This window comes from Orbicella faveolata, unplaced genomic scaffold (genome assembly GCF_042242905.1).
Source record: "Orbicella faveolata isolate gen_17 unplaced genomic scaffold, um_ofav_v1 contig_35, whole genome shotgun sequence".
NCBI lineage: Eukaryota > Metazoa > Cnidaria > Anthozoa > Scleractinia > Merulinidae > Orbicella > Orbicella faveolata.
The window spans coordinates 1,501,245-1,518,144 of record NW_028301564.1 but is presented as its reverse complement, the minus strand read 5'-3'; the positions used below and the strand labels follow the sequence as shown (position 1 = coordinate 1,518,144).

Sequence of the window (16,900 nt, the reverse complement as noted above, 5' to 3'; positions counted from 1 at the left end):
GTAAAATTGGTAATGCCTTACATGTATGTATAATCCCTGGCCTCCTTATTTGAAGAAAAAAAGGAAAACCTGTGAGGAAGAACCCTGGCTTACAAGATACATGTATGTATTAATGACTATTTAGGTGGCCATGGAGACTTTTTAAGATTTATTTTTGTAAGAGCTTTTGAAAAATTATATTGGCAAGTAAATGTTGGCATTTCACTAGTCAGTCTCTATATATTTTATATATAAACAAGGTGATTTGCATATCTGTTTTCAGAGTGCTCAGTAGTAAACTAGAGCGTGATTATAACAGATGACGAACTGAGCAACTGTAGATCTAACTTGACATTTTATTACTATTTAGTTTCGTAGTACACAGCTTGTGTGCAGCACTCATGAGATAAAATTGCCAAATGCGAATTTACATATCATTACACTGATTTGAAATACACATGCAACCGTTGGAAATATGATAGCTACAATAAGTGAACACTTTTACAAAAAAAAGAAAAATTGGAAATTATAGATAAACACTTACTATTGTGTAACAACAGAAGCTTTAAAAGTTAAAATTTAGCATTTTTCCAGAAGAATTTGTTTGCATGTCTACATGAAGTTATCAGTTCATTCCATTTATTCAGAGAGGCTAACTCAGGTTTACAAATAATAAAGTACTTCTCCCACAGGCGTAGGTTACATCGATTTGAAGTGGGGTTACATGGGGCAGCCTGCAAGTGACTTTGACAATAAATCAAAGTTCAAAGTCCCTTGAAAGATTTTAAAGCAAGCTGCCCCATATAACCCCACTTCAAATCAATGTAACCTATGCCTCTGGGAGAAGTACCTTTGTAACCTGAGTTAGCCTCTCTGAACAAACAGAATGAACTGATTAGATAACTTCATGTAGACATGCAAACAAATTCCTCCTGAAAAATGTTAAATTTTAAACTTTAAATTTTAAATCTTCTCTTGTATTTCAATAATAACAGAGTTTATTCCTAATTTCTAGCTTTCCTTTGTTTTGTAAAAGCATTCGCTTATTGTAGCTATCACATTTCCAATGGTCGCTTGTGTATTTCAAATTAGTGTAATGATGTAAATTCCCATTTGGCAATTTTTATCTGATGAGTACTGCACACAAGTTGTGTAGTACAAAACTAAATAGTAGTAAAATGTCAAGTCAAATCTACATTTGATCAGTTCGTCATCTGTTATTTTATATATGCATTATATTAAGGTACATGTAAACCCTGTTTCATTGATGACCACTACAAATTTCAAGACAATTTGTTATAGTAATGTCAAACTACAGTGAAACTTTGATATAATGAAGTGCCAAGGAATTGGCAAAGTATGTTCACTATAAGAGGGTTTTGTATCAAGGTTCTTTTCTGTATAGTCTACTATTACTGGGGCCATGAAAATCATTCGTTATACTGAGGACCTCGTTATATAGAGGCTCGTTAAATCGAGGTTCCACTGTACTAACCATATTCCTTCCAAAGGTAAATATTGAAAATTGAGTTTTATTACTCATTTAGGTTATTAGCCTCAGGAGGAATTTGTTTGCATGTCTACATGAAGTTATCTAATCAGTTCATTCTGTTTGTTCAGAGTGACTATTGGCCACTCATTTCAGGTTAAGAGCTGAAAGTTCAGAACAATATTGAATTTGATACTCAAATTTTGATTGGATTAATTAATGCATAAAAAGTTTGCACCATATCTAGCAAAAAATGAAAGACTTCTAGAGCTTGCCTACCTTTGTCAGTACAAAATGAAACATAATCTGTAACCTTGAACATTGTTGCTCTAATCGTTTTTAATGTTTTTAAGCCCACAAACTCTGGCCCTCACATCCTTTCATACTTTGTTTGCACTGTAAACTCGATTAATGTGCAACACAACTCTCTCTTCTCTCAAAGGCATCTTAAGTATGTTTTTGCATGCACTAGAAACCCAGGTGCTTACAGTGTAGCTTTCCAAATGTGACTGTAAAACGTTTTGGTCATCAATCCTGTCAACACTTAGTGTTGATCTCAGGTCTTGGTTTGAATTTTCAGCTCTTTGTCTTGAGGTTACCCTATATCTTTCAGAGTGTCTTGCACCCACGCCATTTAGCATGTCTAATTAAAGCCAATAAAGCTGGCTATCAATCCACACGTACATGTATACCAAGAATTTGGAAATAAAATGAATTATCAAATTTTTCAGGGTTTCTCTGTGCGAGCATCTAAATCACTTTTTGAAAGCTAAGTCAAAGTGAGTCTGCCTCAAATTTTGGACAGTAGCTAGTTTATCATCCATGTCTGTTAATTTTTATTTTGAAATATTTTTTCTCTGAGAGTGAGTTTTTGAATGATCACTCCACCATTCTTTAGTCCTGTTTTGGAAATGTTCTGTAACTTTTTACTGCGATTGAATATGGCAACACACAGGCAATTTTTTTAGAGTTTTGTGTCCAGAAACTGAGAAACAAATTAAATTAACAAGAAACAAAGTTCACTTTGACTTGTACATGTAGCTTTCAAAATGTGATAATAATAATAATAATAATAATAATAATAATAATAATAATAATAATTTGGACGCCTGCACTAAAATGTCTAGAAAAATTTGGCAATTCATTTTATTTGAAAGTCCTTGGTATAGTTTGATAGCCAGCTCTATAAGTTTTAATTTGATATGGGGTTTATATACAATGTCTACAGATTAAATCGGATGCACTACATCCCTTTTGTGTGAGACACCTCTAAAGGTTTATGGTAATGTTAAGAGGGTTCCAATTGTTGAACCAAATAATAATGATGTTGGAGTGGTTTTCAATTGAGTGTCGTAAAACCAAAACCAAAACCAAAACCAAAACCAATTACTTACCGATCAGACTTCTCAGCTAATCTCGAACTGTAGTAAAACCAAAACCAAAACCAAAACCAAAGTTAATTGTCTAATTACACTCAACTGAAAACCGCTCTAAATATGCAAAGCAGCAATTCAATAATTCATCCCTAATTCTCTTTCGTAACATAGCAGCATCTAGTTCTAAAGTTTGCATACAAAATGTAAGTGTTTTTTTAGACTGCTTCTCAGATGGTTCCGAACTTCTGCTTTTTCATAATAAAGTGTGTCGTTTAGAATACCTTAAAACCTCACGTATGCCTCAGTATTCAAACATGAACACGTTTCATACTTGCATGAGTCTCGAGCTCGTGTTCCAGTCGGACGCTTCGGAACACTAGCGTGTTGTCTGAATGAACTACGCGGTAGCGTATATTACCTGCATAAAACCCGTTCTTGACGACGCAATACATCTTTGGCTGTGAAAAATGTGACATAACTTTCATATTCACAGCGTGCGATTCTCGAAAATTAGAGCATACTTGACGTATTTATTAGTATTCGAAGACATTCACGTCAGAAGTGGCGTCGTGCATCGCGTGTTCCAGTCGCAAACTCTCGAACAACTGAGAGTGTTCGAGTCATAAATGATCGCTATATCTTCGAAGAACATCTAATGCAACATTAATCTACCAAAACGTGGCCCGTATGATTTATCGAACACTTCGAGTCATTCACGAGTGTTAAATTTGAATACGGAAAAACAGGCCGGATTCCTCTAGAATATTCCAGGTGTATTTCGAGTCAGCCGTAACAGAAAGTTGAATTTCTACTCAAGTTTTAAAAGAGATGTAAGCAGATCTGAGTACCTAGAACAAGTAAAGAACCTCAAAGATAGACAAGCTTTGGCAAAACTCCGATCGGGTAATCATAATCTTAGAATTGAATCTGGGCGACACTGTACTCCTAAATTACCTGAAACTCTTACTTTGCATATGAAGCACTACAAATAAGAGAACTTTGTAACCCTAGAACTTAAAATGAAGAATCTTGTTATTAACTATTTTTATTTTTCTTCCTGGTTGCTGTTGTAATTTGTTTCGTTTTTTGAATTTTTATTTAGCGATTCTGCATTTAGGTAACACCATCTATATGGGAATACCAATAAATTGTTGCTGTTGTTGTGGTAATCGAATACGTCAGAACATTGAGGCATACGCGGCGTGCGCCGATCCGTATTCGAGCGAATTCGGGCCCGAATATTTGGCTTTTCGCGCAGTGGCGAACCTTCAAAACCAGGCACTCGCGACAAAACGATCCTTAAAACAGCGAAATTCAAGCTGAAAGATAACTTTGTAATCTATTACAAAACGTTATAGCAAGTCAGAATGCTGTCGCGGGTGACACATGTACGAAATTCAAGGCTTTTCATTGCATTGCTGATTTCCGTCGTTGTCACCGTGTCAGTCATCATTTCCTTTTTGCAGAAAAGCGACTTGTATCATCGCGGCATTTCACCTGGTACACCGCAAGATGCTCCACAGAACGTTGCCCTCACCATCAACAAACAGTCGTTTAGCCCGGCGGCTGTAAAGGAAGTTGCGCTCACCATCAACAAAGAGTCATTTAGCCCAGCTGCAAAAGTTCGTTTCTCAACAGCTAAAGAAGTCACTCTTCCACACCGAACCTATTTAATATCCCGTACACGATGCACCCAAACATTATTCCTTCTGATTTTGGTTGCAACTGCTCCAGACAATATTGATAGAAGGAAAGTTATTCGGAAAACATGGGCAAGCGATCCATCAATAAACATAAGATGGAAAACAATGTTTCTTGTCGGTCAAGCGAAAGACAGTACACAGGAGGAATATTTAAAAGCTGAGAACTTGATGTACAATGACTTAGCAAGAGGAGCACAGAGAGACACTTATCAAAATCTAACACTGAAGACACAAATGGGTCTGGAATGGGCGGCAAAATATTGCGACTTTCAGTTTGTAATGAAAACAGACGACGATGTCTTTGTCAATCCTTACAGACTGATGGACTATCTAGGAAACCCCGACACACCTAAAACTGAGCTGTATCTCGGATACGTGAGGTACAATGGGAAACCTCACCGTAAGGGAAAGTATGCAGTGTCCGTAGAAGAGTACAATAAAACCAGATATCCTGCCTTTTGTGGCGGCGTAGGCATCGTGCTATCGTCAGACCTTGTCCTGAAAATGGTGCAAATGTTTGATGCCAAGAAACCTTTGAAGCTTGAAGACGTGTACATAGGTACATTAGTGGAAAGGCTGGGAGTGAAAGATGTGCGACACCATCAAGGATTTCGTCCTTTGCAGTATGGGCCATGCAAATATTTCTCGGATACTATTGCTTATCATCAAGCCTCGATAAATTGCATGGAGAAATTGTTTAATCAAGCGATGAAAGAAAGACTTGAAGATGAAATTAAAAAATCCAAGAGTATGAAAACTGAGGAAAACAAACAACTATATAGTAATACCTCCGGTCAACTATGAATACCGGCAGTCAGAGACACTTAATCACCCGAATTTCAGCTCCTAGTATCGTCTCAATTGGGCCTGGCCGGCGAATTTGATGGAAAACCTCGTGTTTGGGTGAAGCAAACGGAAAATAATTGGTGGCAGACTTTGACACAACGCTCTCAAACATGGTTAACAAAGTGTGGCATCAAACCGAGGCCCTTAAACCCTTAGTCTCGTTTAAAACTCGATCACTTCAGCAGCTAATGTTTGCCTCTCTCATTTTGTTTACTTTCTGAATCAGTATGTAAATATAGCGAGTTTTTCTAAGTCGATTTATGTTCGAAGGAAGCAATTATACTTTACCCCTGTGGCAGAAATGGGCTTCAAATGCGCTTATAATCAAAACGCCCGACAAATTGCCCGTGAGGTTGTTGTATGCCTAAACGAACAAGAAAAGACAAGTACTGAACCAAAATCTGTAGTGGTCCCTTTTATTTCATTAGTCAGTCTCTATATATTTTATATATAAACAAGGTGATTTGCATATCTCTTTTCAGAGTGCTCAGTAGTAAACTAGAGCGTGATTATAACAGATGACGCACTGAGCAACTGTAGATCTGACTTGACATTTTATTACTATTTAGTTTCGTAGTACACAGCTTGTGTGCAGCACTCATGAGATAAAATTGCCAAATGCGAATTTACATCATTACACTGATTTGAAATACACATGCAACCGTTGGAAATATGATTGTCTAATTACTTTCGACACTCAACTGAAAACCGCTCTAAATATGCAAGGCAGCAATTCAATAATTCATCCCTAATTCTCTTTCGTAACATAGCAGCATCTAGTTCTAAAGTTTGCATACAAAATGTAAGTGTTTTTTTAGACTGCTTCTCAGATGGTTCCGAACTTCTGCTTTTTCATAATAAAGTGTGTCGTTTAGAATACCTTAAAACCTCACGTATGCCTCAGTATTCAAACATGAACACGTTTCATACTTGCATGAGTCTCGAGCTCGTGTTCCAGTCGGACGCTTCGGAACACTAGCGTGTTGTCTGAATGAACTACGCGGTAGCGTATATTACCTGCATAAAACCCGTTCTTGACGACGCAATACATCTTTGGCTGTGAAAAATGTGACATAACTTTCATATTCATAGCGTGCGATTCTCGAAAATTAGAGCATACTTGACGTATTCATTAGTATTCGAAGACATTCACGTCAGAAGTGGCGTCGTGCATCGCGTGTTCCAGTCGCAAACTCTCGAACAACTGAGAGTATTCGAAAATGTTCGAGTCATAAATGATCGCTATATCTTCGAAGAACATCTAATGCAACATTAATCTACCAAAACGTGGCCCGTATGATTTATCGAACACTTCGAGTCATTCACGAGTATTAAATTTGAATACGGAAAAACAGGCCGGATTCCTCTAGAATATTCCAGGTGTATTTCGAGTCAGCCGTAACAGAAAGTTGAATTTCTACTCAAGTTTTAAAAGAGATGTAAGCAGATCTGAGTACCTAGAACAAGTAAAGAACCTCAAACATGGACAAGCTTTGGCAAAACTCCGATCTGGTAATCATAATCTTAGAATTGAATCTGGGCGACACTGTACTCCTAAATTACCTGAAACTCTTAGAATTTGTCAGTACTGCTGTTCTAACCAAATTGAGAATGAAATGCATTTCTTATTTCATTGTGACCGATACAATAATATTAGACAACAAGTCACAGATGACATCATCAAGAAATATCCAAAATTTGATTCCTTTAATAACACAGAGAAAACAATATTTCTATTTAACAATGCTGATACTTTTATTTGTAAAAAACTAGGTTACTTTACATATGAAGCACTACAAATAAGAGAACTTTGTAACCCTAGAACTTAAAATGAAGAATCTTGTAACTAACTATTTTTATTTTTCTTCCTGGTTGCTGTTGTAATTTGTTTCGTTTTTTGAATTTTTATTTAGCGATTCTGCATTTAGGTAACACCATCTATATGGGAATACCAATAAATTGTTGTTGTTGTTGTTGTTGCTGTTGTTGTGGAAATCGAATACGTCAGAACATTGCGGCATACGCGGCGTGCGCCGATCCGTATTCGAGCGAATTCGGGCCCGAATATTTGGCTTTTCGCGCAGTGGCGAACCTTCAAAACCAGGCGCTCGCGACAAAACGATCCTTAAAGCAGCGAAATTCAAGCTGAAAGATAACTTTGTAATCTATTACAAAACGTTATAGCAAGTCAGAATGCTGTCGCGGGTGACACATGTACGAAACTCAAGGCTTTTCATTGCATTGCTGATTTCCGTCGTTGTCACCGTGTCAGTCATCATTTCCTTTTTGCAGAAAAGCGACTTGTATCATCGCGGCATTTCACCTGGTACACCGCAAGATGCTCCACAGAACGTTGCCCTCGCCATCAACAAACAGTCGTTTAGCCCGGCGGCTGTAAAGGAAGTTGCGCTCACCATCAACAAAGAGTCATTTAGCCCGGCTGCAAAAGTTCCATTCTCAACAGCTAAAGAAGTCACTCTTCCACACCGAACCTATTTAATATCCCGTACACGATGCACCCAAACATTATTCCTTCTGATTTTGGTTGCAACTGCTCCAGACAATATTGATAGAAGGAAAGTTATTCGGAAAACATGGGCAAGCGATCCATCAATAAACATAAGATGGAAAACAATGTTTCTTGTCGGTCAAGCGAAAGACAGTACACAGGAGGAATATTTAAAAGCTGAAAACTTGATGTACAATGACTTAGCAAGAGGAGCAGAGAGAGACACTTATCAAAATCTAACACTGAAGATACAAATGGGTCTGGAATGGGCGGCAAAATATTGCGACTTTCAGTTTGTAATGAAAACAGACGACGATGTCTTTGTCAATCCTTACAGACTAATGGACTATCTAGGAAATCCCGACACACCTAAAACTAAGCTGTATCTCGGATTCGTGAGGCGGAGTGTGGTACCTCTTCGGCAAGGAAAGTATGGAGTGTCCGTGGAAGAGTACAATAAAGCCAGATATCCTGCCTTTTGTGGCGGCGTAGGCTACGTGCTATCGTCAGACCTTGTCCTGAAAATGGTGCAAATGTTTGATGCCAAGAAACCTTTGAAGCTTGAAGACGTGTACATAGGTACATTAGTGGAAAGGCTGGGAGTGACAGATGTGCGACACCATCAAGGATTTCGTCCTTGGCAGTATGGGCCATGCAAATATTTCTCGGACACTATCGCTTATCATCAAGCCTCGATAAATTGCATCGAGGAAATGTTTAATCAAGCGATGAAAGAAAGACTGGAAGATGAAATTAAAAAATCCAAGAGTATGAAGACTGAGGAAAACAAACAACTATATAGTAATATCTCCGGTCAACTATGAATATAGGCAGTCAGAGACGCTTAATCACCCGAATTTCAGCTCCTAGTATCGTCTCAATTGGGCCTGGCCGGCGAATTTGATGGAAAACCTCGTATTTGGGTGAAGCAAACGGAAAATAATTGGTGGCAGACTTTGACACAACGCTCTCAAACATGGTTAACAAAGTGTTGCATCAAACTGAGGTCCTTAAACCCTTAGTCTCGTTTAAAACTCGATCACTTCAGCAGCTAATGTTTGCCTCTCTCATTTTTTTACCTTCTGAATCAGTATGTAAATATAGCGAGTTTTCCTAAGTCGATTTATGTTCGAAGGGAGCAATTATACTTTCCCCCTGCGGCAGAAATGGGCTTCAAATGCGCTTATAATCAAAACGCCCGACAAATTGCCCGTGAGGTTGTTGTATGCCTAAACGAACAAGAAAAGACAAGTACTGAACAAAAATCTGTAGTGGTCCCTTTTATTTCACTAGTCAGTCTCTATATATTTTATATATAAACAAGGTGATTTGCATATCTGTTTTTCGAGTGCTCAGTAGTAAACTAGAGCGTGATTATAACAGATGACGAACTGAGCAACTGTAGATCTGACTTGACATTTTATTATTTAGTTTCGTAGTACACAGCTTGTGTGTAGCACTCATGAGATAAAATTGCCAAATGCGAATTTACATCATGAACGCTTTTACAAAAACAAGGCAAATTGGAAATTATAGATAAACACTGTTACTATTGTGTAACAACAGAAGCTTTAAAAGTTAAAATTTAGCATTTTTCAGGAAGAATTTGTTTGCATGTCTACATGAAGTTATCAGTTCATTCCATTTATTCGGAGAGGCTAACTCAGGTTTACAAAGGTACTTCTCCCAGAGGCATAGGTTACATTGATTTGAAGTGGGGTTATATGGGGCAGCTTGCTTTAAAATCTTTCAAGTAACTTTGAACTTTGATTTATTGTCAAAGTCACTTGGAGGCTGCCCCATGTAACCCGCTTCAAATCGATGTAACCTACGCCTCTGGGAGAAGTACTTTATTATTTGTAAACCTGAGTTAGCCTCTCTGAACAAACAGAATGAACTTATTAGATAACTTCATGTAGACATGCAAACAAATTCCTCCTGAAAAATGTTAAATTTTAAACTTTAAATTTTAAATCTTCTCTTGTATTTCAATAATAACAGAGTTTATTCCTATATTCCAGCTTTCCTTTGTTTTGTAAAAGCATTCGCTTATTGTAGCTATCACATTTCCAATGGTCGCTTGTGTATTTCAAATTAGTGTAATGATGTAAATTCCCATTTGGCAATTTTTATCTGATGAGTACTGTACACAAGTTGTGTAGTACAAAACTAAATAGTAATAAAATGTCAAGTCAAATCTACATTTCATCAGTTCGTCATCTGTTATTTTATATCTACATTATATTAAGGTACATGTAAACCCTGTTTCATTGATGACCACTACAAATTTCAAGACAATTTGTTATTGTAATGTCAAACTACAGTGAAACTTTGATATAATGAAGTGCCAAGGAATTGGCAAAGTATGTTCACTATAACAGGGCAGTTGTATGGGCCCTATTTTATTTACTCTCTACGTGTCCCGTCTCTTTAACATTATTTCACAGCACCTCCCTTCCGTCCATGTTTATGCTGACGACACCCAGATTTACCTTTCCTTCCGACCTTGTTCTAGCCATTCGGAATTTAACGCTGTCTCTGTCATTGAAAAGTGCATCGCTGATGTCCGCTCTTGGTTTATTGTTAATCGTCTAATGATCAATGACGCGAAAACTGAATTTCTAATTATTGGCTCCCGTCAACAACTTGAAAAAACATCTATTGATTCTATTTTCATTGGCGACACTGTCATTAAACCGTTAGAAAGCGTCCGGAACCTTGGGGCCTGGTTCGATGCTCATATGCGAATGAATGTTCACATTGGCAAGATTTGTAGCAAGGCTTTTCGCGGACTATACAACATAAGACAGATCAGAAAATTCCTTACCGCGCAATCCACAAAGACACTGATCCACGCCTTTGTATCTTCGCACCTTGATTACTGCAATGCACTTCTATTTGGTCTACCTAAATACCAGATTGATCGTTTACAGAAAGTTCAGAATGCCGCGGCTAGAGTGATTTTTCGGATTGCGAAATTTGATCATATCACACCCGCTCTTATCGACTTACATTGGCTCCCAGTATCGTTTAGAGTTCAGTTTAAATTGCTTCTTCTTGTTTACAAGGCACTACACAACCAAAGTCCTTCCTACATAAATGATCTTTTATCCCTGAAACCAGCTACTAATTACGCTCTTCGTTCGTCTGCAAAATCTCTTCTGGTTGTTCCAAAAGTCAACTGCTCTACACTTGGGGATCGGGCCTTTGCTCATGCTGCACCTGTTTTATGGAACTCGCTGCCATTAACTATAAGAACAAGTAGCAGCCTCGCCATTTTCAAAAAGCAACTGAAAACATTTCTTTTTAAGAAAGCTTTTGACTTGTGGAAATAGTTTTAAAGTTTAGCATAGTTGTTGTAATAGTTTTAAAGTTTAGTGATTTCCATTTATTCATTTATTTTAACTTAATGTCAAGCCCTTTTGAGTATGTTTGCCTAGTTCTAGCGCTATACAAGTCTATTATTATTATTATTATTATTAACACCAATATGACCTTCATTCGCGCGTAAGGAACGTTTAAGAAAAACATTTACATATGCATTAACATTCAAAACCATCAAAAGAAAAACAATACCTTCATTTGACATTCATTGACTGTAAATGTATTTTCATTTTGGTCGAAAAAAAATTCGTTGTCACGAAACGACAATCATTTACACTTTACGACATTCAGTTTTCAACAAAAGACTTTCAATAACACAATTTGCATGAGAACTAACATTCAATTGCATTATTATGCAACCATATCCATGAAGGTAGCAATCTTGCATACAATCCTGTCAACACTTAGTGTTGATCTCAGGTCTTGGTTTGAATTTTCAGCTCTTTGTCTTGAGGTTACCCTATATCTTTCAGAGTGTCTTGCACCCACGCCATTTAGCATGTCTAATTAAAGCCAATAAAGCTGGCTATCAATCTACACGTACATGTATACCAAGGATTTGGAAATAAAATGAGTTATCGAATTTTTCAGGGTTTCTCTGTGCGAGCATCTAAATCACTTTTTGAAAGCTAAGTCAAAGTGAGTCTGCCTCAAATTTTGGACAGTAGCTAGTTTATCATCCATGTCTGTTAATTTTTATTTTGAAATATTTTTTCTCTGAGAGTGATTTTTGAATGATCACTCCACCATTCTTTAATCCTGTTTTGGAAATGTTCTGTAACTTTTTACTGCGATTGAATATGGCAACACACAGGCAATTTTTTTAGAGTTTTGTGTCCAGAAACTGAGAAACAAATTAAATTAACAAGAAACAAAGTTCACTTTGACTTGTACATGTAGCTTTCAAAATGTGATAATAATAATAATAATAATAATAATAATAATAATAATAATAATAATAACAATTTGGACGCCAGCACTAAAATGTCTAGAAAAATTTGGCAATTCATTTTATTTGAAAGTCCTTGGTATAGTTTGATAGCCAGCTCTATAAGTTTTAATTTGGTATGGGGTTTATATACAATGTCTACAGATTAAATCGGATGCACTACATCCCTTTTGTGTGAGACACCTCTAAAGGTTTATGGTAATGTTAAGAGGGTTCCAATTGTTGAACCAAATAATAATGATGTTAGAGTGGTTTTCAATTGAGTGTCGTAAAACCAAAACCAAAACCAAAACCAAAACCAAAACCAATTACTTACCGATCAGACTTCTCAGCTAATCTCGAACTGTAGTAAAACCAAAACCAAAACCAAAACCAAAGTTAATTGTCTAATTACACTCAACTGAAAACCGCTCTAAATATGCAAAGCAGCAATTCAATAATTCATCCCTAATTCTCTTTCGTAACATAGCAGCATCTAGTTCTAAAGTTTGCATACAAAATGTAAGTGTTTTTTTAGACTGCTTCTCAGATGGTTCCGAACTTCTGCTTTTTCATAATAAAGTGTGTCGTTTAGAATACCTTAAAACCTCACGTATGCCTCAGTATTCAAACATGAACACGTTTCATACTTGCATGAGTCTCGAGCTCGTGTTCCAGTCGGACGCTTCGGAACACTAGCGTGTTGTCTGAATGAACTACGCGGTAGCGTATATTACCTGCATAAAACCCGTTCTTGACGACGCAATACATCTTTGGCTGTGAAAAATGTGACATAACTTTCATATTCACAGCGTGCGATTCTCGAAAATTAGAGCATACTTGACGTATTTATTAGTATTCGAAGACATTCACGTCAGAAGTGGCGTCGTGCATCGCGTGTTCCAGTCGCAAACTCTCGAACAACTGAGAGTGTTCGAGTCATAAATGATCGCTATATCTTCGAAGAACATCTAATGCAACATTAATCTACCAAAACGTGGCCCGTATGATTTATCGAACACTTCGAGTCATTCACGAGTGTTAAATTTGAATACGGAAAAACAGGCCGGATTCCTCTAGAATATTCCAGGTGTATTTCGAGTCAGCCGTAACAGAAAGTTGAATTTCTACTCAAGTTTTAAAAGAGATGTAAGCAGATCTGAGTACCTAGAACAAGTAAAGAACCTCAAACATAGACAAGCTTTGGCAAAACTCCGATCTGGTAATCATAATCTTAGAATTGAATCTGGGCGACACTGTACTCCTAAATTACCTGAAACTCTTAGAATTTGTCAGTACTGCTGTTCTAACCAAATTGAGAATGAAATGCATTTCTTATTTCATTGTGACCGATACAATAATATTAGACAACAAGTCACAGATGACATCATCAAGAAATATCCAAAATTTGATTCCTTTAATAACACAGAGAAAACAATATTTCTATTTAACAATGCTGATACTTTTATTTGTAAAAAACTAGGTTACTTTACATATGAAGCACTACAAATAAGAGAACTTTGTAACCCTAGAACTTAAAATGAAGAATCTTGTAATTAACTATTTTTATTTTTCTTCCTGGTTGCTGTTGTAATTTGTTTCGTTTTTTGAATTTTTATTTAGCGATTCTGCATTTAGGTAACACCATCTATATGGGAATACCAATAAATTGTTGTTGTTGTTGTTGTTGCTGTTGTTGTGGTAATCGAATACGTCAGAACATTGTGGCATACGCGGCGTGCGCCGATCCGTATTCGAGCGAATTCGGGCCCGAATATTTGGCTTTTCGCGCAGTGGCGAACCTTCAAAACCAGGCGCTCGCGACAAACCGATCCTTAAAGCAGCGAAATTCAAGCTGAAATATAACTTTGTAATCTATTACAAAACGTTATAGCAAATCAGAATGCTGTCGCGGGTGACACATGTACGAAACTCAAGGCTTTTCATTGCATTGCTGATTTCCGTCGTTGTCACCGTGTCAGTCATCATTTCCTTTTTGCAGAAAAGCGACTTGTATCATCGCGGCATTTCACCTGGTACACCGCAAGATGCTCCACAGAACGTTGCCCTCGCCATCAACAAACAGTCGTTTAGCCCGGCGGCTGTAAAGGAAGTTGCGCTCACCATCAACAAAGAGTCATTTAGCCCGGCAGCAAAAGTTCCATTCTCAACAGCTAAAGAAGTCACTCTTCCACACCGAACCTATTTAATATCCCGTACACGATGCACACAAACATTATTCCTTCTGATTTTGGTTGCAACTGCTCCAGACAATATTGATAGAAGGAAAGTTATTCGGAAAACATGGGCAAGCGATCCATCAATAAACATAAGATGGAAAACAATGTTTCTTGTCGGTCAAGCGAAAGACAGTACACAGGAGGAATATTTAAAAGCTGAAAACTTGATGTACAATGACTTAGCAAGAGGAGCAGAGAGAGACACTTATCAAAATCTAACACTGAAGATACAAATGGGTCTGGAATGGGCGGCAATATATTGCGACTTTCAGTTTGTAATGAAAACAGACGACGATGTCTTTGTCAATCCTTACAGACTAATGGACTATCTAGGAAATCCCGACACACCTAAAACTAAGCTGTATCTCGGATTCGTGAGGCGGAGTGTGGTACCTCTTCGGCAAGGAAAGTATGGAGTGTCCGTGGAAGAGTACAATAAAACCAGATATCCTGCCTTTTGTGGCGGCGTAGGCTACGTGCTATCGTCAGACCTTGTCCTGAAAATGGTGCAAATGTTTGATGCCAAGAAACCTTTGAAGCTTGAAGACGTGTACATAGGTACATTAGTGGAAAGGCTGGGAGTGACAGATGTGCGACACCATCAAGGATTTCGTCCTTGGCAGTATGGGCCATGCAAATATTTCTCGGATACTATTGCTTATCATCAAGCCTCGATAAATTGCATCGAGGAATTGTTTAATCAAGCGATGAAAGAAAGACTGGAAGATGAAATTAAAAAATCCAAGAGTATGAAAACTGAGGAAAACAAACAACTATATAGTAATACCTCCGGTCAACTATGAATACCGGCAGTCAGAGACGCTTAATCACCCGAATTTCAGCTCCTAGTATCGTCTCAATTGGGCCTGGCCGGCGAATTTGATGGAAAACCTCGTGTTTGGGTGAAGCAAACGGAAAATAATTAGTGGCAGACTTTGACACAACGCTCTCAAACATGGTTAACAAAGTGTGGCATCAAACTGAGGCCCTTAAACCCTTAGCTCGTTTAAAACTGGATCACTTCAGCAGCTGATGTTTGCCTCTCTCATTTTGTTTACTTTCTGAATCAGTATGTAAATATAGCGAGTTTTTCTAAGTCGATTTATGTTCGAAGGAAGCAATTATACTTTCCCCCTGCGGCAGAAATGGGCTTCAAATGCGCTTATAATCAAAACGCCCGACAAATTGCCCGTGAGGTTGTTGTATGCCTAAACGAACAAGAAAAGACAAGTACTGAACCAAAATCTGTAGTGGTCCCTTTTATTTCACTAGTCAGTCTCTATATATTTTATATATAAACAAGGTGATTTGCATATCTCTTTTCAGAGTGCTCAGTAGTAAACTAGAGCGTGATTATAACAGATGACGAACTGAGCAAGTGTAGATCTGACTTGACATTTTATTACTATTTAGTTTCGTCGTACACAGCTTGTGTGCAGCACTCATGAGATAAAATTGCCAAATGCGAATTTACATCATTACACTGATTTGAAATACACATGCAACCGTTGCAAATATGATAGCTACAATAAGTGAACGCTTTTACAAAAAAAAAAGAAAATTGGAAATTATAGATAAACACTGTTACTATTGTGTAACAACAGAAGCTTTAAAAGTTAAAATTTAGCATTTTTCCGGACGAATTTGTTTCCATGTCTACATGAAGTTCTCAGTTCATCCCATTTATTCAGAGAGGCTAACTCAGGTTTACAAAGGTACTTCTCCCAGAGGCATAGGTTACATTGATTTGAAGTGGGGTTATATGGGGCAGCTTGCTTTAAAATCTTTCAAGTGACTTAGAACTTTGATTTATTGTCAAAGTCACTTGGAGGCTGCCCCATGTAACCCCGCTTGAAATCGATGTAACCTACGCCTCTGGGAGAAGTACTTTGTTATTTGTAAACCTGAGTTAGCCTCTCTGAACAAACAGAATGAACTTATTAGATAACTTCATGTAGACATGCAAACAAATTCCTCCTGAAAAATGTTAAATTTTAAACTTTAAATTTTAAATCTTCTCTTGTATTTCAATAATAACAGAGTTTATTCCTAATTTCCAGCTTTCCTTTGTTTTGTAAAAGCATTCGCTTATTGTAGCTATCACATTTCCAATGGTCGCTTGTGTATTTCAAATCAGTGTAATGATGTAAATTCCCATTTGGCAATTTTTATCTGATGAGTACTGCACACAAGTTGTGTAGTACAAAACTAAATAGTAATAAAATGTCAAGTCAAATCTACATTTCATCACTTCGTCATCTGTTATTTTATATATACATTATATTAAGGTACATGTAAACCCTGTTTCATTGATGACCACTACAAATTTCAAGACAATTTGCTATAGTAATGTCAAACTACAGTGAAACTCTGATATAATGAAGTGCCAAGGAATTGGCAAAGTATGTTCACTATAAGAGGGTTTTGTATCAAGGTTCTTTTCTGT

General features: G+C 37.3%; 3 protein-coding genes across 3 annotated transcripts; all 3 read left to right on the top strand.

Moving 5' to 3' along the window:
• Positions 1 to 835: 835 nt before the first annotated feature.
• Positions 836 to 7,366, top strand: LOC149102545 (beta-1,3-galactosyltransferase 5-like). Its single transcript, XM_089272735.1, has one exon. It carries the CDS (start codon positions 4,212 to 4,214, stop codon positions 5,349 to 5,351), a length of 1,140 nt encoding a protein of 379 aa, XP_089128861.1. The 5' UTR covers positions 836 to 4,211; the 3' UTR covers positions 5,352 to 7,366.
• Positions 7,367 to 7,455: 89 nt separating this feature from the next.
• On the top strand, positions 7,456 to 10,103 carry LOC149102544 (beta-1,3-galactosyltransferase 5-like). The gene has a single exon (XM_089272736.1). The coding sequence runs from the start codon at positions 7,587 to 7,589 to the stop codon at positions 8,724 to 8,726; it is 1,140 nt and encodes a 379-aa protein (XP_089128862.1). The 5' UTR covers positions 7,456 to 7,586; the 3' UTR covers positions 8,727 to 10,103.
• A 1,375-nt stretch (positions 10,104 to 11,478) lies between these two features.
• Positions 11,479 to 15,769, top strand: LOC149102543 (beta-1,3-galactosyltransferase 5-like). The gene has a single exon (XM_089272737.1). It carries the CDS (start codon positions 14,118 to 14,120, stop codon positions 15,255 to 15,257), a length of 1,140 nt encoding a protein of 379 aa, XP_089128863.1. The 5' UTR covers positions 11,479 to 14,117; the 3' UTR covers positions 15,258 to 15,769.
• The last annotated feature ends 1,131 nt before the right edge of the window (positions 15,770 to 16,900 follow it).